The 27,216-nt window shown below is 41.5% G+C and overlaps 1 protein-coding gene across 1 annotated transcript; it reads left to right on the top strand.

Moving 5' to 3' along the window:
- Positions 1 to 324: 324 nt before the first annotated feature.
- PIG-T (phosphatidylinositol glycan anchor biosynthesis class T) lies at positions 325 to 25,536 on the top strand. Its single transcript, XM_084588569.1, has 11 exons — positions 325 to 546; positions 9,002 to 9,179; positions 11,621 to 11,849; positions 14,643 to 14,729; positions 15,520 to 15,607; positions 16,838 to 16,932; positions 17,985 to 18,186; positions 18,887 to 19,042; positions 20,947 to 21,196; positions 24,457 to 24,645; positions 25,286 to 25,536. The coding sequence occupies exons 1-11, from the start codon at positions 357 to 359 to the stop codon at positions 25,428 to 25,430; spliced, it is 1,809 nt and encodes a 602-aa protein (XP_084444695.1). The 5' UTR covers positions 325 to 356; the 3' UTR covers positions 25,431 to 25,536.
- The last annotated feature ends 1,680 nt before the right edge of the window (positions 25,537 to 27,216 follow it).

Below are 27,216 nucleotides of genomic sequence, written 5' to 3'. Positions count from 1 at the left end.
GACGCGCAGTTATTGCCTGCGTTCCGCTGTTATTAGCAGGAACTTTGTATCCACAAGCTACTCATGAAGCAAGGCACTTTATACTTTAAGTAATCATCACATTAACACTTTTACAAGCATTTTTAAGCAAATAACTATAAGCAAGAATGTTGTTTTGCATTGATGTGCAAAAGATAGTCAAATTAATCCGGACCCCTATACTACGATTGCCTGTTGCAGCGTAGCTGCAGTATTCCTTTAGCGCGTAAAAATTATAACAGAGTGGTTACTTTAGGACCTAGGATCAAGTTTTTTGGACTACTAAAGTTTTGCTGTGCTTCACATCGCAAGACATTTTCTGCCGGCATTGTTTAAAAATGGCGTCGTTCTGGGTTTCGTGTTTGTGGTGGATGTGTTGTTTTCTCGTCGTGCAATGTACTTTATCCAAGGGCCAACATAGTGATAGTTTCACTGAAGAACTTTTTATAAAACCATTGTCTAGTGGTCATGTATATAATTACTTTCTTTTCACTACAAGATGGAACATTGACAGAGCGAAGGAAACATGTAAGACCTCGCCTTTTATCAGAAACTAGGGAGTATACATGTGTATGTTCGATGTAACTGCTTGTCTGCGCCGGTGAATATGCAAGTAGATGTGCTGTTCAACTAGCAAAGACATAATTTAAGATGACATTGGGAAGTTTGCGCTCAGCAGAGGCGCCAGATGTGCAGTATCGGATTGCTTACTTTCATCCTGCGTGCTGGGGCGGGACTTGTGTTTCCACTTCTTTCTTTACAAAGTCTCTTGCAAGGAATAGTTGCTTGATGCCTTGGTGTGTCAGTTGTTTGCGACAGGCCAGGAAAGGAAGGCTCCGAATTTGAGTGTATGCGGTGACTGCATGTATTGAAGAAAAAAAAAATGTTTGCTGAGCGCCGATTCGACAGTATTTCTCACTTCTTCCTCCTCTTCATCTTCTCTTTCAGTGCATATGGCACATACCCACAGTGGGGGATTGGCCAGAGTTCATTGCAGGTGTAAGAATAGAATTCACGGTGTCGATTTAGAGTGTAAGACAGATGAGTTATTAATTAGGAATTAGTGCTGCTAAAATAATTCGGCAAATTTTGAGGTTATAGGAATAGAAATCAATGAAATGAGGGTAAAAAAAATAATAAAGTATAATTCAGACAGGTCAGCGCTAACACAAATCTTCCGGTAGCAATATTATAGTTGTGAAGTGACTCACACACCGGTTTTAGGGCATACCCTTTGACGGTTGCACCAAAGGAGAGGACAGGAGCTGTAAATGGCAGTCCTAGGTGAGCAAGAGGAATTTCTAAATTTTTTCTCTAAGTAGCATACCTGCAGCAGAAGAGGATAGATTGCTCAATTGTTTTCACATCACATGATGCACAAAGATTCGGCAGCGTGAATCCACAGCGACATAAATAAAAATCAATGCAACGAATTCTGAACGCATGAGCATCATGGAGACCTCACATTGCCTAGAGTTACAATACCGGACATTCCAATAGAAATTTAAATGTTCGAAATTCGTAGTCGCAAAAATTGGCTGATGGCTCAAGGATTGTAGTATGTGAAACCATTCAAAACAGGATATATTTCGCAAGATGATATTTGGTACAAGCTAGCAACAGGCCCATTGAGAGCTGAATCCGCTAAGTAATCGGCCATTATATTAGAAGTAATGACAGAGTGCCCTGGAACCCATTGAAAACACACTTCCTGTAAACGTAAAGGATGGAAAAACATCAAGGTTTGCTTCAAAAGGCGCATCTTTGGGCTTTCCAGTGTTGCTAAGACTGACAGTTAGTCAGAAAGTACGATTATGTGAGCAATGTTGCACGCCACTTTTTGAAGAGCCAAACCAATTGCAGGCAATTCAGCAGTAAATATTGGTGTGTAATCTGGGATCTGTATAGAGAAGCCAATCGAGTTCCTGGGAATAAATACCTATTTCTGCTTTTACATCCCATTGTGAGGCATTTGTGAAAATAGCTACGTGTCGTGGATACTGTAATATGTAATCTTCCAGGTGGACATTTATTACACTAGTTGTCAAATGCTTTGCACTACATGGCAACGACTGGTCAAAGAACAGTGCAGAAGTAGCTTGAACATTATCAACACTTCTTACTGAATTAAGCGAAATGGCAATTTCGGACAGCAAGGACTGAGTAAATGCAAATTGTGGTTGCTTATACTGCGGCCAATGATAATCTAGAAACTGAGTTTGGTGTTTAATAAAAATGGGGGAAGCCACTCCAGATAGAGGCTCAAGTGCTCGTAAAAAGGTTCGCACAGTGAGAAGCTCAAACCGAGAGTTCAAGTCTCGTACACAGGCATCTGAATAGAGGACTGCATTTGTAACTGATTTTGGTAAACCGAAACATAGTCGTAAAGCGTGCCTCTCCAAAAGCAACAAAGGTCATAGTTTGTATTTAGGACTGCCAGAGAAAAGAACACAGCCAACCTCCAGAATTGGTCGCACATAAGTTTTATAGAGAAGCAAAAGAGTATATCTCTGCACATACCGAATTTCTTATGGCTAATTCTAATCAGGCGACCAAGGGCTAGCTCACCTTTTAGGCAATTGCTTTTGGTATGAAGCCGCCAGTCTAATTAGGAGTGGTATAATACACCCAACTATTTTAAGGATTCAACCTGTGGGATCTGTGAACAGCATTACGCAAGGGAGATATAAGGAGGGTGTGCTGGTGGGAAACCCCTTCATGGATCACTGCCTTGTCGTGGCGGAGGGGCTTGCGAAACTCGATGAAGTCGTGAGCTCTGCTGTGTAGGGCCACCCAAGATAGACAGGTCACGGCAGGGAGTTCTGACAAAATGTGATTCACTGGAGAAGGTAATGGCAACCCACTCCAGTATTTCCTGCCAAGAAAACCCTATGGCCAGTCACAATACCATTATCGATATGGCGCCGGAAGATGAGCCCCCCAGGTTGGAAGGCGTCCCACATGTTACTGGGGATGAACAAAGGACGATTCCTAGTAGCTCCAGGACGAATGAAGCGGCTGGGCTAAAGCCAAAAGGACGCTCAGTTGTGGATGTGTCGGGAAGCGACCGGAAAGTCCGATGTTGCAAGGAGATATATCACATAGCAACATGGAATGTAAGATCTATGACGCAAGGTAAACTGGATATCGTCAAGCGAGAAATGGACAGATTGAACATTGATATCTTGGGTATCAGCGAGCTCAAGTGGACCGGAATGGGAGAATTTAACTCCGGCGACCATTATGTCTTTTATTGTGGGCACGAATCCAAGAGAAGGAATGGGGTCGCTCTCATAGTAAACAGAAGAATGGGCAAAGCAGTGCTAGGGTACAACCCCAAAAACGACCGAATGATTTCACTTCGGATCCAAGGTCACCCTTTCAACATAACAGTTATCCAAGTCTATGCACCGACCACTGCTGCTGAAGAAGCTGACGTTGAGAGATTTTATGCGGACCTACAATGCCTTTTAGACCGCACCCCATCATCAGACGTCGTTTTTCTCATAGGAGACTGGAATGCTAAGGTCGGGAGTGAATAAATATCCGGAATTACAGGCAAGTTCGGTCTTGGTGAGCCAAATGAAGCTGGGCAGAGGCTAGTAGAGTTCTGTCAAGAAAACAACCTGACCATAGCAAATACTCATTTTCAACAGCACAAGAGGCGCCTGTACACATGGATTTCACCGGACGGTCTGTACAGGAATCAGATCGATTATATTATTTGCCGGCAGAGATGGAGAAGCGCTATACAAGCAGTAAAAACAAGGCCTGGGGCCGATTGTGGCACCGATCATCAGCTTCTTGTTGCCAAAATTAAGCTTCGATTGAGGAAAACGCAGAAAACTAGAAGGCCTTTCAGGTATGATCTGGATCAGATTCCATTAGAATAGGCTGTGGAAGTGAGGAATCGATTTCAAGAATTAGATCTAGAAGACAAAGAGCCCGAAGAGATGTGGACTGATATTCGTGATATAATACAAGAAGTTGCTACTAAGGTAGTTCCAAAGTAAAAGAAATGCAAAAAAGCAAACTGGTTATCTGATGAGGCTTTGCAAATAGCTGAGGAAAGGAGGATGGCAAAAGGTATGGGGGAAAGAGAAAGATACAAGGTTCTCAATGCGGATTTTCAGAAAATAGCAAGGAGAGATAAGAATGCCTTCCTGAACATACAGTGTCAAGCAGTTGAGGACAACAGCCAATTAAAGAACACAAGAGCTCTGTATAAGACAATCAAAGATATCAAAGGAAGCTTCTGTGCTAAGCTGGGCGTGATAAAGGACAAACGAGGCAAGGACCTCACTGAAGCCTCAGAGATAAAGAAGAGGTGGCAGGAATACACAGAAGAACTGTACAAGAAGGACCCGGATGTGCAAACCCAACATAGGACGGTTGTGATTACTGATCTCGAGCCGGGCATCCTGAAGAGTGAAGTTGAATGGGCCTTAGCCAGCCTTGCTAAGAACAAAGCTAGCGGAATTGATGGTATTCCAGCTGAGTTGCTTCAAAACCTCAACCACGACGCTGTTAACACACTGCATACATTATGTCAAAAGATTTGGACAACCCTGCAGTGGCCACAGGATTGGAGGAGGTCAGTTTACATCCCCATTCCAAAGAAAGGCAGTGCCAAAGATTGTTCCAACTACCGCACGATCGCGCTTATTTCGCATGCTAGCAAGGTGATGTTAAAAATCCTGCAAGGTAGGCTGCAGCAGTATGTGGATCGGGAGCTTCCGGACGTGCAAGCTGGGTTTCGCAAGGGCAGAGGAACTAGAGACCAAATTGCCAACCTTCGCTGGATCATGGAAAAAGCAAGAGAGTTCCAGAAACCCATTTACTTCTGCTTTATTGATTATGCGAAAGCGTTTGACTGCGTAGATCACAACAGATTGTGGCAAGCTCTCCAAGAAATGGGAGTTCCAATTCACCTCATCTGTCTCCTCAGGAACCTTTATGAAGGGCAAGAGGCCACAGTCAGAACTGGGCATGGTCTTACTGATTGGTTTCCGATTGAGAAAGGGGTGAGGCAAGGCTGCATACTGTCGCCCTGCCTATTTAACCTATATGCAGAGTGCATCATGAGGAAGGCCGGTCTGGACGAGTCTTCAGCTGGAGTGAAGATTGCTGGAAAACGTATCAACAACCTTAGATATGCAGATGATACCACTTTAATGGCAGAAAGTGAAGTGGAACTCAAGAGACTTCTGATGCGTGTACAAGAAGAGAGTGAGAAGTTTGGGCTTAAACTGAACATTAAAAAGACGAAGATCATGGCGTCTTGCCCTATCAAGTCCTGGAGCATCAATGGACAAGAAGTGGAAGCTGTGACAGATTTTCTGTTCTTGGGCGCCAAGATTACCTCTGAAGGAGACTGCAGCCATGAAATTAGGAGATGCCTGCTTCTGGGAAAGAGAGCAATGGTTAGCCTTGACCGCCTAGTAAAGAGCAGAGACATTAGTCTGCCAACCAAGATCCGTATAACCCGTGCTATGGTCTTTCCAGTTGTGATGTATGGATGCGAGAGTTGGACTGTGAAAAAGGCTGACCGCCGAAGAATTGACGCGTTTGAATTGTGGTGCTGGCGAAGACTCTTAAGAGTTCCTTGGACTGCCAGAAGATCAAATCAGTCGATATTGTCGACCATACACCCTGACTGCTCATTGGAGGGTCAAATTCTAAAGTTAAAACTCAGCTACTTTGGTCATCTGATGAGAAGAGAGGAGTCGCTGGAGAAAGATTTGATGTTGGGAAAGGTTGAGGGTCGCCGGAGAAAGGGTAGGCAGCGAACGCGATGGTTAGATGGCATTCTCGAGGCATTGCAGATGAAGCTATGTGATGTTAAGAAGATAGTGAGAGACCGGAAAGCGTGGCGTGACATGGTCCATAGGGTCACGAAGAGTCGGACACGACTGAACGTCTGAACTGAACTGAGCTGGTGGGAAAACGAGTACTGAGGATTTTTTCGCGTTAAGAATTAATTTTATCTTACCCAGCCAAACTTCAAGGGCATTCAAGTAGGCTTACAATAACTGGTATAAAGAGTGAACGTCTTCTGCAGAAGAGAAAAAGGCAATATCATCCGCATACACATACACTTCTATATTATGATGTGCACGAATATCCTTCATTAATATATTGAAAAGCAATGTAGATAGCACCGATTCCTGAGGCACACCTCTAGTTTGGTAATATGTTCCAGAAGTTAAAGAACCTCTAGTGCAGGAAATTCTATTCCCTAAGAATTCTTTTAGCCATGGAAAAATGTAAAAAGGTGGCCTAATTTCGTCTATCTTATTCAGCAGTGTAGAGTGTTCTACACTGTCATATTGCTTTGGCGATAGCCAAAGTGACCAATGCCGACACTTTTTTCTTCTTCATTGCAATCCTAATTCTACTCTCCAAATCTATATGAGCTGTCCAAATCGAGCACCCTTGACAAAACCCAATCTATGCATCACTAAAGGCATTCAGGGTCATAACATGGTTTGTGAGGCGCAGGTGAACTATGCGTTCAATAAGTTTCACTAAGTTTGAAGTTAGAGAAATGGGCCGAATAATATCCAAACCTAAATCTTTTTTCATATCTTTGAGGATGAGCATAATTTTAGCAACTTTCCAGTCTTCAGGCAACCAAGCAGTTTCCAGGGAAAAATTTACAATATTCAACACCTCCGAGTTGTGGTCTTGCACTAAAGCTTTCAGCATAGCAACTGTGATACCATCGCACCCAGGAGCTGCAGGTTTCAAAGCAGCCACAATAAAATGCAACTCCGATGGCACAACTGCAATGAAATCAGCACATGGTGTAAGTAGAAGTAACGGAACCATCTTTTGCGCTTGAAAGCGAAGAGCAAGGCCTTTCGCTATCTGTTCAGCTTTATCTTATGCTTCATGTGGTAGTAACACCTCTAGTTGGGTTACATCGATTCAGAGGTCGTGGCAGTGATCTCACAGTCTTTTTTGAAAAGGTTTTATCCATAGTAGAAATCGGTAGGATGCAGAAAATGTTTGCTAAAAGCAGAAGAGCTTTATATCAATTATAAAAATTTGAGAACTCCATACCAGCAGCTTTTAACTACATAAAACAGAGCTTGAAATTAATGGATGTTTATTTTCAGTAGTGTAATATATCATTTAGAGCAAGGAAGCAATATCTTTTGAAAACTATTGCTGCTCTGTTGTACTGCCTCCTATGCTTTATAACATTTCAGTGGACTGTTATACTGGTGCTGTACTATTCCCCTTTTCTGTTCGTGTCCAGTCGCTGACGGAATTATGTAGAGAACACTTCGAAGTCTAAACACTTCTGTCACATTATGTGATGGAAATAGAAATATTTGAAGTCTTCACATGCACAGGCAAAAGTAAACATTACTTGTGTATGCATCAAACATGTACTAATTTTTGCTAGGGAATCTAAAACAAGACTTTAACTGCTGCAGTGTGGTCCATATTCTTCTGTCTGTGACAGTGCCAGTGGACATAATGTCAGAATATAGGCAAGATCATGCAAAGTAGGTATTTCCCTTCCAAAACTGTTCTCTGTGAATGGTTCTAGTTCCTGCCCTGTTCATTTCAGTGTCTCACTGCTGACCATATCTCTCCATTTCATGGCGTGAGCCAGGATTATTTGTCATCTGTCATGTTATCAGGCAGCTGTAACTGAAATATGGTGCCTACATACCTTTATAGCTATTTTGACAAAATCATACTGTAGGAGTTGACAGGACATTGAATTGGCCTTTTGGGTTCTGTTTCTCCCATTGAAGAGAAAATAATAGAGGTAGTGGAGCACTGATAAATATCATGGGCCACTAGAGTTTCATTGGTTGGCCGTTCGTACCATGCGGTATCCACTGCCCGTGCGCTTTGAATAATTTTATCTGAAATGCATTCACTTGAGTTGGGGCCAAGGAAGCTTTGAATGATGTAGCTCAATGATGACAAAAGCTAAATATGCCATTATGAGGAGCTTATAGCTGTTAAGTCCCACACTATGAGGCAGTCCTTCCTTTTTGCTAATGTAATGTATCAGGCTGTCATGTTTTGTTGTTATGCACTATGTTCTAGAATATACGTATAGACACTTTTGCCAGTGCAGAATTGAGAGTATGCTGCCTCCTAAGGGTGGTACTGTTGTTAAAGTTGAAGCTAATTTTCTTAAACAGAACACTGCTTCTGAGGCTAGTGCAGTACTTTAATGCTACCTGCATTCTCCTCTGGTTTTGTGCGCAATTCATTTTTCCTCTTCCACGGCTCTGAAAATGACCATCACGCAGGATAAAAGTGACAATTTGTTTCTTATAAATACCGGCAAAAAACATTTGTCGGAAAAAAGTTTTCTCATTAACATTATTTGTGTCGATACTTGGTCTGAAATTTTCAACTCTGAGCATTTGGTGATAATTTTAATGCTCGCAAATTTAAAAGGTAACCATGCCTTTTTATTTCATTTTTTTTTTTTTAGGGAATAATTTGGTGGTGGCCACATTAATGACAGTTCAACTGCTTAACAAGAACTTGTGGAAATTATGTGGAATTAGGCTTGAGTTAGTATACTAAATGTGTATGCTTACCATTTGTGTTGATAGTTGTCTTGCTCATGTATATCTTTATTTCCTTTGCATGCGCAAGGAAATGACTTTGGCATATAAAATGGGCAACTAGCTTGAAATGTTATCATTTGAGCAAATGCTCTGTTTAAACCTTTCAAGTGGCGCTGCTATGTTCTTCCATGTTAGTTGTATTAAATGGATAAATTTGAAGTCTGATTGGTTTATATAATATAGTCAGATGTACACATACTACAAAAATTTTAGTGCTACAGTTGTGTTTGTGCCTAAATGCAGGCCTTCAGTTTTTGACATGCCATTGTTATATGCTGAACAGTGCGGGATTTAACATGCAATCGCTGCGCTTTTATGGTACAAAAGTAATAATGGTAAAGGTTTAACACTGCTCTTTTCCTGCCAACGTGCAGTCCAGCATTTCCGCCTCTTCCCGTTGTCCCTCGGTGAAATCGTGAGCCAGCAGCGGGTGCAGGAGTTGCACCTGTCCCTGACACAAGGCCGTTGGCAGCATCGCAAATGGGGCTACCCTTTTCAAGAAGCACCACCTGGAGCTCACATATGGGCTTGGTTTGACCCTGAAACTCCCAGGCAAGCTTACCAACTCGTTTGGCTGAATTTTATGCATGATGTTTTTTTTCTTCTTCTTCTTCTCAAGTGTATTTGTGATTGTAACAATCTTTCTGCAATTGTTTCAGAGATAATAGATAGGCTTAGAGATTTGTTCAGCTCGAGTTTAAATTATCTTTTTATCTATCTGTGGCTTGTTGCAGGGCTTTGTTTGGGGCTTTGCTTGGGGCCTTGCTTGGGCTCTCTGTGGCAAACTCACTTTGCCTGTGGTTGTAAAGGTGACCATTGGCTACTTACTCATAACATTTAGGGCAGCAAAATATTACAAGCAGTTATACAAGGCGAGCAGTGTTTTGACAAGGAATGCCGGGACTATTCTGAAACAATCACTCCTTTGGGATGTTAGTTTCTAAACATGATGATTTTTTAACATTCATAATGTCAGCATTTTAGGACTAGGTGGGCCGTGGCCAAAGCTGTGGGTAGGCATGCTTCCTCTGAACATCACTATTGAAATCACACTTTGGACAGGCATGCTACCATAGATTTGTGCCTTCCTTTACTTCCTTCCTAAATTGTTTTGGCCCCGCCGGGGTGGCGCAGTGGTTATGGCGCTCGAATACTGCGCCCAAGGAAGCGAGATCGAATCCCGGCCTCGGCGGCTGCGTTTCATTGGAGGTGAAACGGAGTGGCGTCCGTGTGTTGTGCGATGTTAGTGCACGTTAAAAAACCCCAGGTGGTCGAAATTTCCGGAGTCCTCCACTACGGCGTCTCTCATAGCTTGAGTCGCTTTGGGACGTTAAACCCCATAAACCAAACCAAACCAACCTAAATTGATTTGACAGCCATATCTCTGCCATGTGTAAATGCTTTTTAATTTCAATGGGAGGACACTGTCATTAAGGGGGCCATCTACTCTTAGAGACAAGTACTAAAATATTGTAATATTCTGGCAGTTCTTACCCTTCAGTAACAATAACAAGAGCAGAACTTGTGGTTCAGGCAGATGTAAATATTTAAATACAGCAAAGAAAGTCAGGCCTTACCAGGCGGCATCATCACACTTAGTTTTGTCATTGCGATTATCATGCTGAACGCCTGGAGTGAATAGTGTACTGCACGTAATGGCTCTGCCCCAGCACCATATAGGCATTTTATTTTTGTTCATATAAGCTTAAGATGGCATCCCTTTAGCTCTTTCAGTTTGTTACATTAACCTTTCTTGTTTAACCTTTCTTAATAAAATTATTTTTAAAAAATGAATCACATAAACAACCCCGCCACTGTGCTTTGAGGTGCTGCCAAGTGTTGCCTGTAGAAATGACTGCATTTGGCCGCAGCCATAGTTACCACAGTGCTTACCAGGGCCAATAATAGCTCACTACTAGGGCATATTGCTTTGGTCCTTGCTTTCTCACCATCTCTTCAAACATTTTTCAGCATGGCGCTGGCAGTTGCTGGTATCTGTGATGGATATCACACCAGTGTTATTTTATTGCTGGTATTTTTAACACCACCTTAGTCTGAATTGTAGTTTTAGTGAAATGTACACATCTCAGTTGGCATTACGTTCATTACTGCAATTGCATTCTGTCTAGGTTTGGTTTATGGGATTTAAGATCCCAAAGTGACATACGCTATGAGATATGTCGTAGTGGAGGGCTCCGGTAATTTCAACCACCTGAGGTTCTTTTACATGCACTGATATCACACAACACACGAGCGCCTTGCTTTTCGCCTCTATCAAAAAGTGGCTGCCACGGCTGGGATTCAATCCTGGATCCTTGGCAGAGCAGTCGAGCGCTCTAACCACTGCGCCACCGCGGCAGGGTAGCTGGCACAGGAGTCATTGTGTCCTCAGTGTCAATGATTGCAGACACTGTCTGCCATGAGAAAGCAAGGCTATTGCATAGGAAGATTAGATTTTAATTGGTCTGCTGTGTCTGTCAATGCTGCAGATGGATATTAGTTTATTCCAGCCATGAAAAAACTTAGTTGGTGCAAGTTAGACTGTCCCTAAGAGAACTGGGTAGATTTCACTCAACAAGTGTGATATAATTACACTGAATTTGAGCTTGCACAAAAGCAAAACTATCTCTGGAATTGGTTGTTTGAGGCTATGGCCTTGTGTTTGTCAATGCTTCTTGATAACCGAGCAACCATCTGAAGCTGAAGCTCTAGTGGTCTGAGTATGGGAACAGGGAACAGAGTATTGCACCATCTTCGATGGTGCAATACTCAAACATTTTCGTTTTTCTAAATGGGAATATCGCATCCTTCCGAACAGGGATGCTTGGACATTGAAAAGAGGCCTTATGTTTGGCTGATGGGTTGAAGGGTGTTTTCTTTCTGTATGTGCTGAGCATTCTTCTTTGAGCTTTATACTACTTTGTTTCTGTTCTAGGGCACTGGTTTATCTGTGACTGCGCCATATCTAATTTCATGAATTTTATTTGTTTCAGTGTTTCCAATGCATGGAAAAATCTGACAAATGCTCTGTCAGGCCAGCTGTGTGCATCACTCAACTTTGTGGATGACACCATGACTGTGAGTCCCAAGCGATCTTTTCGCCCCCAGGGGTGGGTTCGCTCAGCAAACTCATCACTGCTGCGCTATGCTGCTCTGCCACGTGAGTCTGTCTGCACAGAAAACCTAACACCTTGGAAGAAGCTTTTACCATGCAGTAGTAAGGTAAGGATTATTTAGACCTGTCTGTCCTTTTTCTTTTTTTTCAACACTAAAAATGCAGCATGCAGTCAAACCCGAATAATTCGAATTTTGATTATATCGCACTCACGGAATATTCCCTTGAAAATCCCGTGTAACATTATAGGAAAACTGTGTTGTATATCGAACTGCAATTTTACCGTTTGTTTGGTATATCGAACTCTGCACCACGCACCACGAAGAAGGTGCGCCTTCTCCAACGACGATCACACCATCCTCGGCCTTTTGCCACGTGACATCTTCAAGCCACGTGTGAAATGAGAGAGAACCATTCGGCAACAGCTGGTCTAGAGCATTGCCGCGCCCTTTCCCCAAAGGCACACGCATCTGCGGTGATAGTTTGCCACGCACCAGCATGTGACGTTTGCAAGCCGTGTGCGTAAAAGAATGAGAGGGAACTGGTTTGTCAAAGGCCAGTACAAAGCAGATGCAGCCAATGCAGCTGTGGCATTTGGAAGAGGGGAAACAGCGCGATAGGGCAAAGCGCAAGAGTGCGCCCATTCTTCTGCTGAGCTTTCTCTCTCTGCCCTTCCTCTCTCTTTCCTGGTCTTCATTCGTAGCAGTGCGCACTATGCATGTATTTTTTTTTTTTTTTTTTTTTTTGAGAGAGAGAGAGAGAGTCGTCCATTCTTATCATGCTGAACGTGCGGCGCAGTGTAAGCTATGGCAGCTGCAGACATTAAGAAGCGGCTTTTTTTTTTTTTTTTTCTTTGCGAGAGTCATCCATCCTTGCATCTATGAATCAGCGAAAGCACGCGGTCGGCTGCGATCATGACACCAGCTTTTAGCATTGGTCACTTGAGACGCTGTCACGCTTTCCAATGATTTTGTGGCAGGGGACTCTGCCCGCCCCAAGCACGGTGTGATAAATCTAACCAGGCTTGTGCAATCAAGCCATCATGGGCACTCTGCCAAGTTCGCTCCCTGCCACTGCAGGAGGTGACATCAAAAGTATAGTCAAAAGATAAGCATGCCGTGATGTTGTTGCTGCGCAGCATCTTGGCACGCTGCCAATAAATGAGCTGTGGATGGGGAGGCTAAACCATAGGGACACAGCACCGATTAACACTTTTTTTTTTTTTAATTCTCGGTGGCAAAAGTGGAGGGTGGGTTCATTATGCAAGTGGGTTGATTATGCAACAAATATGGTATCATTTTTCACGATCGCAAGCGGCGTCTCAAGCCGATTTCTGTATATCGAATTATTTCGCGATCTCCTTTGAGTTCGATATATCTGGGTTCAACTATACTACTTCGTGGACACCTCATTTTATTGCCTTATACATGTGCTATCAAAATGCCATTGAAATGCTCTAGTCTCAAACACTCTGGCTCTATGTATGATGCCATTAGTTGTAGGCACCGCTTCATTATTCCATGTGCTGATTTTGGTATGGCTGCCTGTGAGTACTCTATGTGTGCTAGGCATTACTCTTTTGTTTATACTACAGCGTTATAACCATATTTAAGGATGTGAGGTATAGAACCTGGCTCAGGTTTTGCTGTTTGTTGGCAAATATACATTACTTCTTAGGAATTCAAAATCACAACAAATGTGCTTACTTAGCTTTTATTGGCATTGCTTTGTTTTCCTGTGCAAAACAGTTTTGTGCTGAAGGCAAATATAAAGCAGCCATTTTTATTTTAGCAGAAAAAAAGAAAAGATTTGTGACTGCTGCTTAACTGAAAGTAATTTCAACATTAATCTGTGCACCATTCAATCTGGATTAACTGTTAAGTACTTACTTTTTGTCTGTTAATTGGCCGTAGAAAAGTTATGCTTTTTACTGGTATATTTTGCAATAGCTTTTTTGCTTTCTTTTCTTTTCTTTTTTTTTCTTTTTTCTAATTCTTAAAATTTCTTTAAAACTTCAGGGAGAACATGAAAATTTGATTTGGTTTGGTTGGGTGGGGTTTAACGTCCCAAAGCGACTCAGGCTATGAGAGATGCCGTAGTGGAGGACACTGGAAATTTAGACCGCCTGGGGTTCTTTAACGTATACTGATATCGCACAGCACACGGGCACCTTGCTTTTCGCCTCCATCGAAAAGCGGCCGCTGAGGCCAGGATTCGATCCCACGTCCTTGGGAACAGTAGTCGAGCATCTTAACCACTGCGCCACCCCAGAGGGTGAAAATTTGATTTGAAACATGAGTTCACCTTAAAAAGTTGGATTGATGACTACTGCTTGGGCAGCAATATCCAGAATTATTTCACTTTTATTTCCCAGGACATTATGGTCACTCACCTTGGCTAAAGGCTGTAATGCTTGACAGAGCTGAGGTAGCCATTGTAGGGCATAACAATAGACTGATAAAATAGCATCACACATATAAAGTGAACAGCATGAACGTCTAAAAAATGTGCCAGATTGAATGAACGCTGTTGAAAAAATAGTGATGGAGAAGTTTGCTTGTAGTAACTATTACCACAGCAAAAAAATACAAAATGGACTTTCGTTACATTACCATTGAACATGCGTCTATAGTAATCTCGTAAGCATAAAACAGTCCACAATATGTAGACACTTATGTGCAATAAGGACTTTTATATGATGAGTACTAACAAATGAAGCCAGGGGAGAAGGACTACTTAGTTGGGAATTTCACAGCTAATGCACCTTTTTTTACTTAAGGAATAAGTTAATAAGGAAAACTGTTTTATGTGTTGCAGTGGTTACCTTTGAATTTGGTTCTTTTTTGGCTAGTAGATGCAGTTTGCATTTGTGACCTCTCATTTTATTCTACCGTTGGCAGGCTGGCCTTGCAACACTGCTACATGCCTTGCAACTCTTCAGAGCAAACTACATGTCCTTGGCCTTGGATCTCAAGACAATATGTCAGGTATATAGAACACTGATGGCCGGGTCTAGTGACTGACATTTAAGTGAAGTTGTCAGACTAGCAGACTGTTTTTTGAAGCACTCAAAAACGAGACAGGAGTTCCCTTGTGGATAAGAAAAATGTACAGAATTGTGGCAAGTTTATGCAATGTAAATGAAAAGTGTGCAGATATTACTGGTGCACTGTAGATGAGAAGGCATTGTACAAATTTTTTGTATTCTGCACTTTGGTCACAGTGCCTCCAACTGTTGGTGCTCCAGTTAAAAATGCCAGATAAAGTGCTTTGGCATAATTTGGGTGATAAACAAGAGAACAGCTCATGCATGAATCACTGGTGACCACATCTGCTTGCCTTTTGTTTGATTAAATATTGTAGGCATCATATAGTTAGTTTGGTAATGTAGGCCACTGTCTTATAGCAATTTAGTCTAGTTTACAGTATTCTAGTCTTGAAAATGCTCTTCAGTATGCATTTTTCAGTGTCGCAGTGACCTCACAAGAGTACATATTAATTGGAATACAAATGTCAGACATTTTTATATCTTAGTTTTTATGTTAGACTTTTGCTGAGAGCTGGAATGTGCTGTTGGCATCTATTTGAATAGATTTAGATGAATCGCATATAAATGGTCATCACTGGCAACACCCATGTAATAATTTGAAGCTTCCAATAGGTTCATTCAGCAACTTCATTCTTCTCTCACTGTTTAGAACCCCAGGTGTTGGTTGTAGCAGAATTGAACATGGAACTGTTTCACACTCCATGTTTTGTTTTACTTTCTAATGCCAGGATGAAGATTGCCTGCATGCAGTCTTGGACCTGCAGATGTCAGTATCTTTGGTGTTTGATTCTGTGGCAACCCAAAATGGATACCAAAGTGAGCAGAGACACCCTCTAGTATATTTACTAAACCAGAAGACGCGCGCAAACAATCGGTATTTTATCACTGCTCTCTGCTACACAAAAATTCTTAAGCTGAAATCGCTGACACCATGATCAAAAATAATACTCCTCTCCCCTCCCGCAACTCGGCATGTGCATGTAAAAAGAAATTAAAAAAAAAAAAAAAAAGAAAACAGGTCGCGACGGCGCCCTACCACACCCCGTTCTGCCTGCATGGCTTGGGGTCTCCTGATGAAAGGGAGCACCCAGAAAGCTAAACTGATGTCATCAAGAAGGGCATGGCTATGAACGCATCCTAAGGAGTCACAATAATCAGTTGTGAGCGGTGGCCAGGAGCACTTTCTAAAAATTGTTTATAAATTGTAGAGTCTGCGCAGGGCTTTTAAATTTTGCATGGTCGGGCACTGACTGATCTGCTGTTTGTGTGACGTTACAAGGCCATGGGTCATGGCTGCCAAGTAGGCAGCACTGTTGAGATGACACTCTAACCCACCGGAACCCTTGAATCCCGAGTCAGACATGCTGCTCGTTGACCATGCAGGCACATTCTTGAATATGTGGGACTCTAAACTGAAACCAAAGTAAGAATGAAAGTACTAGCACACCTGATTCGCATTTGGCCTAACCATGCTAGATCGGTCGTCACTTCTTTCACTTAAAACCGAATATTGAAACCTGACTTTATAGCACCTTTGTGGCTTGTTTACTTTTTTAATTTAGACCGAAAGGTGCAACCATTAGTTACATTTTGCCTAATCAGCTGTTATGAATGGTTGTCTCTCGGGGAAAGTATTGAATACATCAGATGCAGTGTTTTTTTTTTTTTGTCTTGTGGCTTTTTCATACCTTAAATTGTAGCCATCATTACTTTTAGTCATAACTGTGTGCATTGCATATGAAAACTTAGCATTTTTATGACACAATAAAGCAGTCCTTCAGTGTAAGGTGCAATTTTTCACAGTTCAGTCTGAAAATTGCAATCGCCTGTTTTCAGGTAGTATCACAACTATACTTCTTTGGCCAAAGGTTCAGTATTATAAGCGAACTCCCAAACATTTAATGTCGCACTTGTTAAAAATGGACACCATTTTCCTCTTCCTTTTCTTTCATTAGTTTAGGTATGTACCTACATATTTTTGTGAGGGACTTAGCGCTCTGTGAACATTTTTCACTGAGTGTTGTTGCATTTGTTCTTGCATTGCAGCATGGTCTCTGAGCAAGTTATTTGGAGCAGGCCTGAAGACCACGTGCCCGTTAGCTTCCATGAGTGCCATTTATGTTGATGTATCAAACAATCGTGTAAGTTGCTTGTCAAGCACATTTAACATTTATATATTGCATTTGTTCTCACTGATCGTTCAAAGTTTGCTAACATTAATTCGAACAGCTGCTTTTGCATGTGAGGCCCACACACTGATTGTAATTACTTTTTCATTATTATAACCTTGCCTCGTATTGCTTAGTATAAATCAGCAGTATTTCCAGTTGTTTCCCTCTCTATCCTTTTTTGTGAATACATAATGTGCTATTTATGTAATGTCACCCAAAGCATGAACTGTGCTCAAGACTGGTGCATCTCAGTTAAGTATAGCTTGCAACAGTCTTTTTCTGTTTTTCTTTTGTGTTCATTTTGGTGTGCATTTCTGTCCTTGGTTCACAATTTTTAACCTTGTTTTGCATTTCGCTAAAAAAAAGTTTATTGTGCAGTGGGGTTGGTGCTCAGAGAAAAGAGCCTAAGGAAGGCCTAGCAAAACCGATAATCCTAGCTTCAATTGTGAGCACATGGATTTCGCGCCATGCACTGGCGCTGCGGCTGTTGCTGCTGCTGCTGCAGCTGCAGCCCATCTTCCTGTTTACAGCTGCTTCAGTCCTATTAGCTCGCTTTTCCATTTACCACTGTGACTGCAGAGTAGGAAGCTAAAGGAGCATTTCCACCCGTCCTTGGCTGCTAAAGTGTGTTCTGCGTCTCTCAGGTGCTGTTATTAATGAAAAAAAAAAAATTATTGTTTCCGAAAAGTAATTTAATGTTTGTGACAGACTTAATTTTTGCGTGTGCCATCTTCAGAAAAGAACTTTTGTCAGTGGGCCTAGTATTACTTTTCAAAGAAAAAGTTAAACCACAACTGATGTATGCTCAATCCCGCTCCGTTTTTGTATGGGGGAAAATGAAAAACTTTGTGCTTTTTTTTTTTTTTTTTTTTTTTTCATATTTCTCAAGAAAGAATATCAGGCTTTTATCTGGTTCATGACCTTCTCACTTATCGCCTTTGTGTTATTTTCATATTAGAGCCACAATCGCTGTTGTTTTAACGTGCTGATCACCCATGCATTTTGACAATTTCGGCGGACAGAGCGTCGGAACATTCCAGCTCAGTCCCGAGCCCACGCAGCTGGTAACCTCTGGGCAGGGAGCTCACCAGCGCAGCCTGGCTATTTATGATCTCAAGCACCATGTGGCCCAGGGGCGTTTCAATCTGGGTGCCCAGTACGAGAAACCTCATATTTTCTGGCTTATCCCGGAGCCGCCCCTGCACAGCACACGCTATATTCAAGGCAAGTGAGAGAGCGCCATGCCAAGTTCTGCTCTGAACCCTTTGTGAAAACCACCAGATTCCAGATATCACTGAATTGCGACGTTTTGGAGCAGCACTGTCATCTAATGCCAGACACATGCATACATAGTCCCGCTCTTACTAGTACTTGCCTGACCTCAAAAGGCGTTAAGGTGGTTTTCCATTGTATTTGAGTTGGGACAGCTACTGTGCAGCACTATATGTTGCTGCTGTCATGTCAAATCTTCATCTCAAGAATGGACTGCTCCACCATACTGAAGGAAACCTGACTGAAAAGCTTTGCTCCAGTGCCGTAGTGATTCATTGCAGTGATGTTCATATCTGGATCACTAGAAATGTTCACTCATAAGAAAGCCAACACCGTCCTAACTGTTCAATGTTCACGTCATTCCTTTGCACTCAGCCCCAGAGCTGTGCTTTTTAACATTATCTAAAGATGACGTTAAAAAGACATGATATGTTTTTTGGTGGGCCAGTTTTTCTGTTTGCCTCTTTCTTCTTTTTTAAATATACTACTATGAAAGCATATTCTTTTTCTTAGCTTGGTCGATTCAGGTGTAGTATTTTTCAACACAGTTACTGATATGCTTTACTTTATAGTATTGCATCAGTACTATGTATGAGCATGCTAGTAAGTGAATGTGTGGGACCATGTTAGATGTTTCTTTTTTTTCCTTTAGGCTATGGCCTGGAGCGAGGTGGAATAGTAAACCGCATCCGCAACAACCATCCCACAAAAACTGTCCGGGTCGTGCTACTCGATGTTATTCCCTGGTTCCTCCGTGTCTACTTGCACACACTGAAGGTTTCATCAGGTTCAAGGCAGCTAGCTGCAGGTAAGCAATCACTTTAGTGTTGTATATTTTTTTCTTTTGTTTTTAGTTATTGGTCAGTACTTTTCTCTGCTGCTTGGCGTGCCACGCTAGTTGTCATGCCCAACATTACTTAGTGTTACAGTTTTGTTTTTTATCATTCATGGTATTTGCTGTAACAAAGCTCTTTTACATACACATATTACTACTAAATAACCTTATCTTCTGCCAGAAAACCTGTCCTTTTGGCCTTTTTAATCAACTTAGCTGCTGGTGATGCAGTATAGCAAGCCATAGTGTCTTAATTTTTGAGAATTTTCAGTCTCAATTTTTTCTGTTTGTTAACTTCTTAGGCAAGTTTTTTTTTTCTTGCTTTTTGTAATGAACTTAACATAGCTCAAACAAATCGACTGGCTTGAACTGGACAGATTACTTGAGTAGTGTGAACTACCTCGCATGCCAATATTGATGTTAGTTATGCATTTAAAAAAAAAAACTGTTCTAACAGCTTTTTTTGCAATATCGTAGCTGCTGTTGCATGGATCATCATCATCATCATCAGCCTGACTATACCCACTGCAGGGCGAAGGCCTCTCCCATATTTCTCCACTTAACCCGGTTCTGTGCTAGCTGCATCCACTTGACCCCTGCGAACTTCTTAACCTCATCCACCCACCTAACTTTCTGCCGCCCCCTGCTATGCTTTCCTTCCCTTGGAATCCAGTTTGTTACCCTAAGCATGGATATTATCACCAAAATATCTCTGGGCAAGCATGACTGCACTGCTACATTGAAAACTTAGGTTGCCTGCTGAAGAAATAACATTATGTAACAAGGACATAATGTGTGATACTGACACCACCTGTAAAATATGTTTGTTTGTTTTTAAGTTTATGTTTCAAAACTTTGTGACATGCAGTGAGCTCTAGTTCTTGATTAACTCTGTCCGCCATGAGCTCACGTTGCCAAGTTACCAAAATGGTGTATGGATGTTCACTTCCACAAAGTAGTCACAAAGCCTGCCTCTGTTACTAGAGCACCCATTCACCCGTTTCACCAAAGTCTGTTTGCTTATCTGTCTGAAGCTGTTGCTATCTTGGCAGCACATTTAGATGGGACTCAAACCCAGCAGGCCAGTCCCCATTCGCCGATTTTGCCCATGCAAGTCTCTGTCTGACTGAAGCCTTTCTTTGGCTGAAGCTGCGAACTTGGGCCGCATTTCTGAGGTGGGAATCAAATCCACTGGGAATCTTGGATTCCGAGTCAGACATGCTACCCCGTAGACCATTCAGGCACATTCGTACGGCCTGGTTAAAGTGGGGCTTTACATCTATGTCGAGTGGGCTTTTACGTAGTATGGTAGATTACGATTATATGTTGATGATACGTGTGACCTGAAACTTAACTGAAAACCAAAGTGCTAGAGCACATCAATCACCTTTGCCCTATTCGTGATAAAGCAGCTGTCATTTTTTTTTGTGCGAAAGCACTAATCCAGGGGCTACTACTTCGAGCTAAATCTTGTCGTGATTGTGGAGCTATGCCTGTGTGTAGCAACAGCTGCACAGCAACGCTATAGCAATTAGCCAAGCATAGTCATGCTACTGTTCTTGTACATGATAGCCATGACCAGAATCAGTCATGGCTTGACTTTGGCCTGAACCATGTCCTTTGACCTTGACCTTGGCAGAGCAAAATCACCTCTGATGCTAGCATCGAAACCATAGCAATGCCAAGTACTGCAGTATGGCGCTGCAGTCATGCAGCCAATCAATAGAAGCAGAGATTTAATTGGTGACAAACGTGTTCTCATTCCGGCCAACTACTTAAAGCTAGGTGACAGAAGAGCAAAACCTGTGCAGCACCACCTTCTCACGGTATTAGAATCTTAGCCAAAGATTTCTTGCTTTTTTTTTTTTCACTTCTAGAGCACGTGAGCTATCGACCAGGTCAAGACAGGGAAAGGCCATATCACCTAGAGCTGACCCTCCTTTTGCCACCTGCATCAGAGACAGTTGTGGCATATGAATTTGAGCGAGCCTTTCTCAAGTGGACCGAGTACCCGCCTGATGCTAATCACGGCTTCTATGTTGGGGCAGCTGTGCTTAGCACCCTTCTAGATGAACCGGTTTCTAACTACAGTGGTGACATTTCACTATGCCCCAGCTTGAGGCACTGGTAAGTAGATGCACCTTCAAAGCAGAGCGGCTGTGTTTTATGTTGTTTTAAGGTGTAAACCATTCATAAGGGCCCTAACATCCGGAGCTTTTGCAGAAAATCACAAGTTTTAGTATTTTGCAGGAAATTATGTGTTAGCAGCCTCCTCCTTGCGAAATTTCCCTTGTGGACATCAGTCTAATTGATAGAAGGTTGGAAATACGATTAATTTGATCGTCTGCTTTCACCTAAGATGTAGAATCTGCTTATGAACGAAGTTCTGCAAAGTTCTTTGCTCCTCCAGTTGCTCAAGCAAGCCATCGCATCAAGCTGTGCATTTCTGGCAGTAGCATGCCAGCATGCTTCTATACGATCATTCACCATACTGGTGCCTGTTCAAAGCAGTATCACTGTATTGCTGCAAATATAGCATGGGCTTTTTCTTGAATCACTCGCTTCAAGAGGCACCTCACATTGTTCGAAATTGAGCCATGAATAGAGTGCAGTTTTTTTATTATTATTATTATTATTATTTGAAATGCCCACTGTGATCTCACCTACTGGGCTTGTGAATTATGGCAAAAGCCAAACTTCTCGAAGGCTCTGGCTCTCAAGGTTAAGCGTGTGGCCGCTTCTACATGAAAGGCCACACGCGTGAATGTGCGGGAGGCTTTTTGCAGAATAGTGCAGATTATTTGTTCTCAGTTTGTGGGATTCAAAATTTTCTGCCACCAAAAATGAGACCTTTATTATTCATAAGGCATCTGCAGTTTGTGGTTACACTTGTTTTGGGGTTGTACGAGCTTCAGTCCTCACTGTTGATCTCTTCTCGCTTGTTCTCCATCTCGGTGTTGCCACATTGTGCCTTCAACGAGTGCAAGACGGACACCCTCTGTTTGTGCCTTACATTTCATTGCATTCCATGGTCACTCTGTGGAATGCAGCAGTCTAGCTAAAGACATTGTCGTTGGTTGATTGCATGTTGCTTTCTTGCTTTCTCAGCTGCATAGAGCTGCAGTATACAGAGAGAAGCTTGTCCTTTGTCTTCGTGTCTGCGCTGTTTAAATTAATAATGAATGTGCACTGCACTTTCACATTTTACATTGCAGCCTGACACTTGAAGTATAGGTGGAATTTTTCCTCGGAATGTCTTCTCTGTATAGTCAATAGTGGCACCACTACTTGTGGGTGTCTGTATTGTTGTCTCTGTTGATAAAGTAGATATGTGCCAAATGACACCGAAACAGTTTGTTCTCTGGATACTAAGGCCGACTGGTGAGGTACTTAAATTTTAGCATATGAAGCAAAACAGCAGCACTTTTTAAAGGCAGGTCTTGTGCTTGGTGGTCTTTAGTGCTAACTCATGGGACAAGGGATGTTGATGTTCCTTGGTTGTTAAAGGGCAAAAACTTGATCATATTTGTTCATTTTAGTTTGCATTGAATTAAAACACATTAGTTATTTTTTTATGGGGTTTATTTCATGTATAGCACTATATGGGATCTCTGTGGTGTCTGGGTGTTTTATTTTTTATTATTCTTTATTCAGTGAAAACCCGCAGCACCTATAATGCTTTATTGCAAGGGATACAAGCCTTTATAAAAAAAAAAAAGAAAAAAAAAATCTGCAGTACCTCGTCTCACCACTTGGCAGTGTATTCTATTCCTTGATTGTTTGTACAAAAAAAAAGAAGAATACTGGAAAATAGTCCTTAACCTGTGCGGTTGCACTTTGTGACTATGACCAATTCGTGAAGATACAAAACATGGGTGCAGATACAATGGGGATGAAAATCTTGTTTGGTCATGATAGATTGTGTAGAAGAGCTTTTGACATGAAGCCCTGCAGCATTCACTCAATGGAACCCAGCCCGCTTCCTTTTTAGTTTTGCTTGTACTAAGAAAGTGGCCGTGCAGGCCAAGAAAAAATTGTACAGCAGTAGTGTTCAAGCATCTGCTCATGAACATTATAAGCAGGATCCCACACAGGACAGGCATACTCTGAGGTGGGCCTGGCATATGTTTGGTACGCCACTGCTCTAGCTTTCCTATGCACGTGCCTTTAATTATGCTTGAGAAAACGGAGGGATTTACCTACCTTTCTAGCTACGTTATTAACATGCACCGGCCATGTGCCATTGCCAGAAAAAATTCTAACACCTAGGTACTTCTAGATAGTTCCTGATCTAATCATTTCTCCATTAGAACTTCTTTTTGGATGAGTTGGTGCATCTTGAATTCAGGAAACGTTATCAGCACAAAGACACCAGACAACACGACATGACACACGTGTGTCACACGTCCCCTTGTGTTTTATAGTTGCATGCCTCTGTGCTGTTACGTTTCCTGAATAATTTCTCTGTGGAGGGATGCTGATATAGCAATTTTTCTTCTTTTTTTTTTTCAGTTTTTTTTTTTTTCTGGTGAAGCATGTGTAGACACGTTTTTTTAGCATTTTAACATTTTTAGAACCATGGGCACTCCTGACGTAACAGCCATAGAACTAGAGCACTTTGTGTTTACTAATACCAGAGTCCTTCTATGCTCTTTGAAGGACTCTGGTAATACCCACTGTTTTCTGCACTTCAAATAGTCTTCAAACTATTTATACACGAAGAGTTGATGGTTAGTCTACCCCATTTTTTAACAGGATTGAGTCACATGAGTCGGATGTTTTTTTGAGAATCCACAAATATTTAGTCAGATTTCACTTTTACGATCAATATGAGAGGGTATGTCAAGGTAACAGCTAACACAAGAATTAAATATGCAGTAGTTTTACCACAAACAGGGTATGGAGGTCTGGAAATTCCAAATTATTGGTCGCTATTGGTGCTACTGTTGTCAAACATTGGAAAGCTCGGGAGCTTGTCAAGCTGTGGCCTTTTCTCTTGCAATTTTTTGCCAGTTGCAATAGAAATGATGAATGATTTCATTTGAGAGACATTCACGTGACAATATATATTTTTTCTACTTTAATTCTGATAAATATGACGGGAGGGAATTAATGTTGTACGTAATAGAATTTTCTGGCCCAATGTACAATGCACATCAGTTACTTCTAGTCTCGAATATTTAGTACTAGCCTTCAACTTCTAGTAACCAAAAGCTGTATACCTTCAGTCAGCATTTGTTGTGTCACATTTCTTTACCCTTTTTCTAGCCCACTGATAGGGTCTAATCTTGTGTGCCTGTATACCACAGGCTTGCAAGATGTTTATATAGGTATATATATAATTTTTTTTTAACACTGTGATGATTGTGTGCATGTGTGCATTTCAGTATTACTGGAACAGCATTGACTTCTAATGCAAAGAACAGTGCTGGGAAACAGTTTCTACGCATCTACACAGAGACGCTTTTGGTGTCACTGCCAACTCCTGACTTCAGCATGCCTTACAATGTCATCTGCCTTGCTTGCACTGTGGTTGCATTGGCCTTTGGACCCATCCACAATATGGCAACCAACGCGTGAGTAGTGCTTCTTTGCCGGTAATGTTTCTGTGCCTGTAGCCTTTGTTCATTTTATTGCTTGCTTTAAATCTGTCCAGGCAGTCATGGATAGTGTTTTGTGATAATGAAGATACAGCACAGCATATGTTACTATTACTAGGAGATGCATCTCAGAGACTGTTAGACTGTCTAGTCTTCCTAATTTCTTAAGCCACTACATATGTTTTTTGTTTTCAATGGTTGTTTGTTTTAAGTTCAGATTAGCCTGTGACACATACATTATTACTTGCTTCAGTTTAAAATTCAGAGAGTTATTTAATTACCACTTGCAGTAGAATCTTGATATATATCTAACAAGGTTGCAAAAAATATTGTGATCCAATAATAAACAAAATTTACATGCAGAGGCACATAAACTGCATTCACGCAGATCTGTTTACAGATGATGAGATTTATTTGTGGCCGTACGCCACTGCTCTACCGCACGACTGGCAGTCACAGCATATGTATGTACAGAAGCTGGGCATTTATATACATTATTCTTGGGGACACATTTTTCTTTGCCTAATTTGTCATTTATTATTGCTGTTTACTGTTGTATGTGAGCAAATGTTGCACTGCTTGTCCAGTCATTTCACGCTTTCATGGTCTCCTGCAGGCTAACTATTGTTGAAGTGAAGAAAGGAAGGGGAGGGCTGCTCCGGCAGTTGGCATCCAAAGCCAAAGGATTTTTGCAAAAAGGAAGTGCTCCAAATGTCTCCGGAGCTGGTGATAACTCTGAGGAAGACAAAAAGAACAAATAAACTTAGCAAGTTCTATTACCTACCACTTTACACTTGTTTGTGCATAAAATCAGCACAGAAAGTGTTAAACTTAATTTACAATGTTAATAAATATTCTATTTGTTTATCTGTGTCTTCTGAGCCATAGATCTCTTGCCTCATCTGTGATTATTGCAATATTATTATTGGCATCTTTCTCACTCCTAAGTGTATAGGCAGTACAAGTATAGGCATTGTGAACAGAAAAAGGCTATCAAAATGTTAGCCATTGGCAACAGATGGTGAAGAACTGGGTTTCACATTACTTCCCAAGCTTGGAACGCAATTTTAGTGAGCATTTGGATTTATGACATGCCACCTTTTACAGCAAACTCTTAAAGGTGGATTTCATACGTGACTACGGCTCCCCTTTCTCTCTTTCCACTTTCACTTCCACCTTCCTTTCTTTACAGCACAGTTCAGGTGTCCATAGAACAAGTGTGACAGATACTGTGCCTTTCCTTTCCTGTGAGCCAATTTATTGTTATTATTATTATTGTTATTTCATACGTCTATAGTACTAGAAAATTTGAGTGCTGAAAAGCATCTAAACAATATCGTAAGGTCATATCCCAACAATACAGATTTATCATACACCTGGTTTGCAGGTAGGAGGGGAGGTTGAACTCATGAGTTTTTGTTTATTGTCTTGCATTAAATAGAAACAACTAGTTCTAGCTTGTGGGCTCATGTGTAAATTAATTCCTATCTGAAAGCCAGGTGTACCAGCTGTAAATTATGCCACATTCTGCTACAAAATTTGAGGTTTTGCTCAATTTTACACCACATACATGTGCCAAAAGGCAATTAGGAAACTTGCGTGGGAATGAAACTGCAACATGTTTTTTTTTTTTTTTTTTTCGAAGTATCGAATATCTGAAAGTGATAGGTTTTCTTGCTTCTCAAAGAATTGTGGCCTGCCTTTCTAGAGAGCACTCACCACTGATTTCTCTACATTCCCTCCCTCCCTCTTTTTTTTTTTTTGTAAAGGTGCCTCGTTAATTTGTGGATAAAATTTTTTTATTTTACGCTAGAGACTAAGAGTGAGCAAATAGTGCTTTTCCTGAACTGGATCGAATACAGATATCTACCTCTGCCATCAAATTGAATATGAATGGAATAGTGACAGTACCGAATTGGATATGAATTGAATATTTGTGCTAATATTTGCTACTTTTGTGAATAATGATCCAAAACGAGCAGTAGTGTGAAGCATTGAAGTGTCCATTGCAGCACTGCGGTACAATGCTAACTTGTCGAGTTAACATTATAGCTGTTAATAGACGAAACAATCTCTGCTAAAGGGGCCACAACATGAGCTTATTATGTTAACGCTATATATGAGCACCAAATTATGCATACAAAAATATACCTTTTCTTATTAATGACGAAAGAGAATAAACAACAGCCACATCGTGGAGCATGAGATAGGCAAAACCATGTATGAGCCATGGCCTCCTACATTGGGAATCAGGTCGCTAAACTTTCCTAAGCCTTGCCAGGCTATGTATGAGCATTATGAGCACTGCCACATGCAAGGACCATCGAACGGCTGGCCCTTTCATCCTGTACGTACTACTCGCTGCAGGATGGTATGCAGCCTCAGTATGGGCCCTTTTTGAAAAATGCTATGGCAGGCCTTATTCGAATCTGTACCAGTTATCTGAAAGGCATTTGAAAAGTTCATGTGCATGTTTCATTTCTTCAAATAATTTCCAGTATGCACAACGTGAAACCTTGTTAACTAACCTCGGTAATTCAAATTTTT

This window comes from Amblyomma maculatum, chromosome 1 (genome assembly GCF_055883805.1).
Source record: "Amblyomma maculatum isolate TAMU_Amacu chromosome 1, ASM5588380v1, whole genome shotgun sequence".
Lineage (NCBI taxonomy): Eukaryota > Metazoa > Arthropoda > Arachnida > Ixodida > Ixodidae > Amblyomma > Amblyomma maculatum.
The sequence above is the reverse complement of the archived record's forward strand: the minus strand, read 5'-3'. Positions and strand labels throughout refer to the sequence as shown.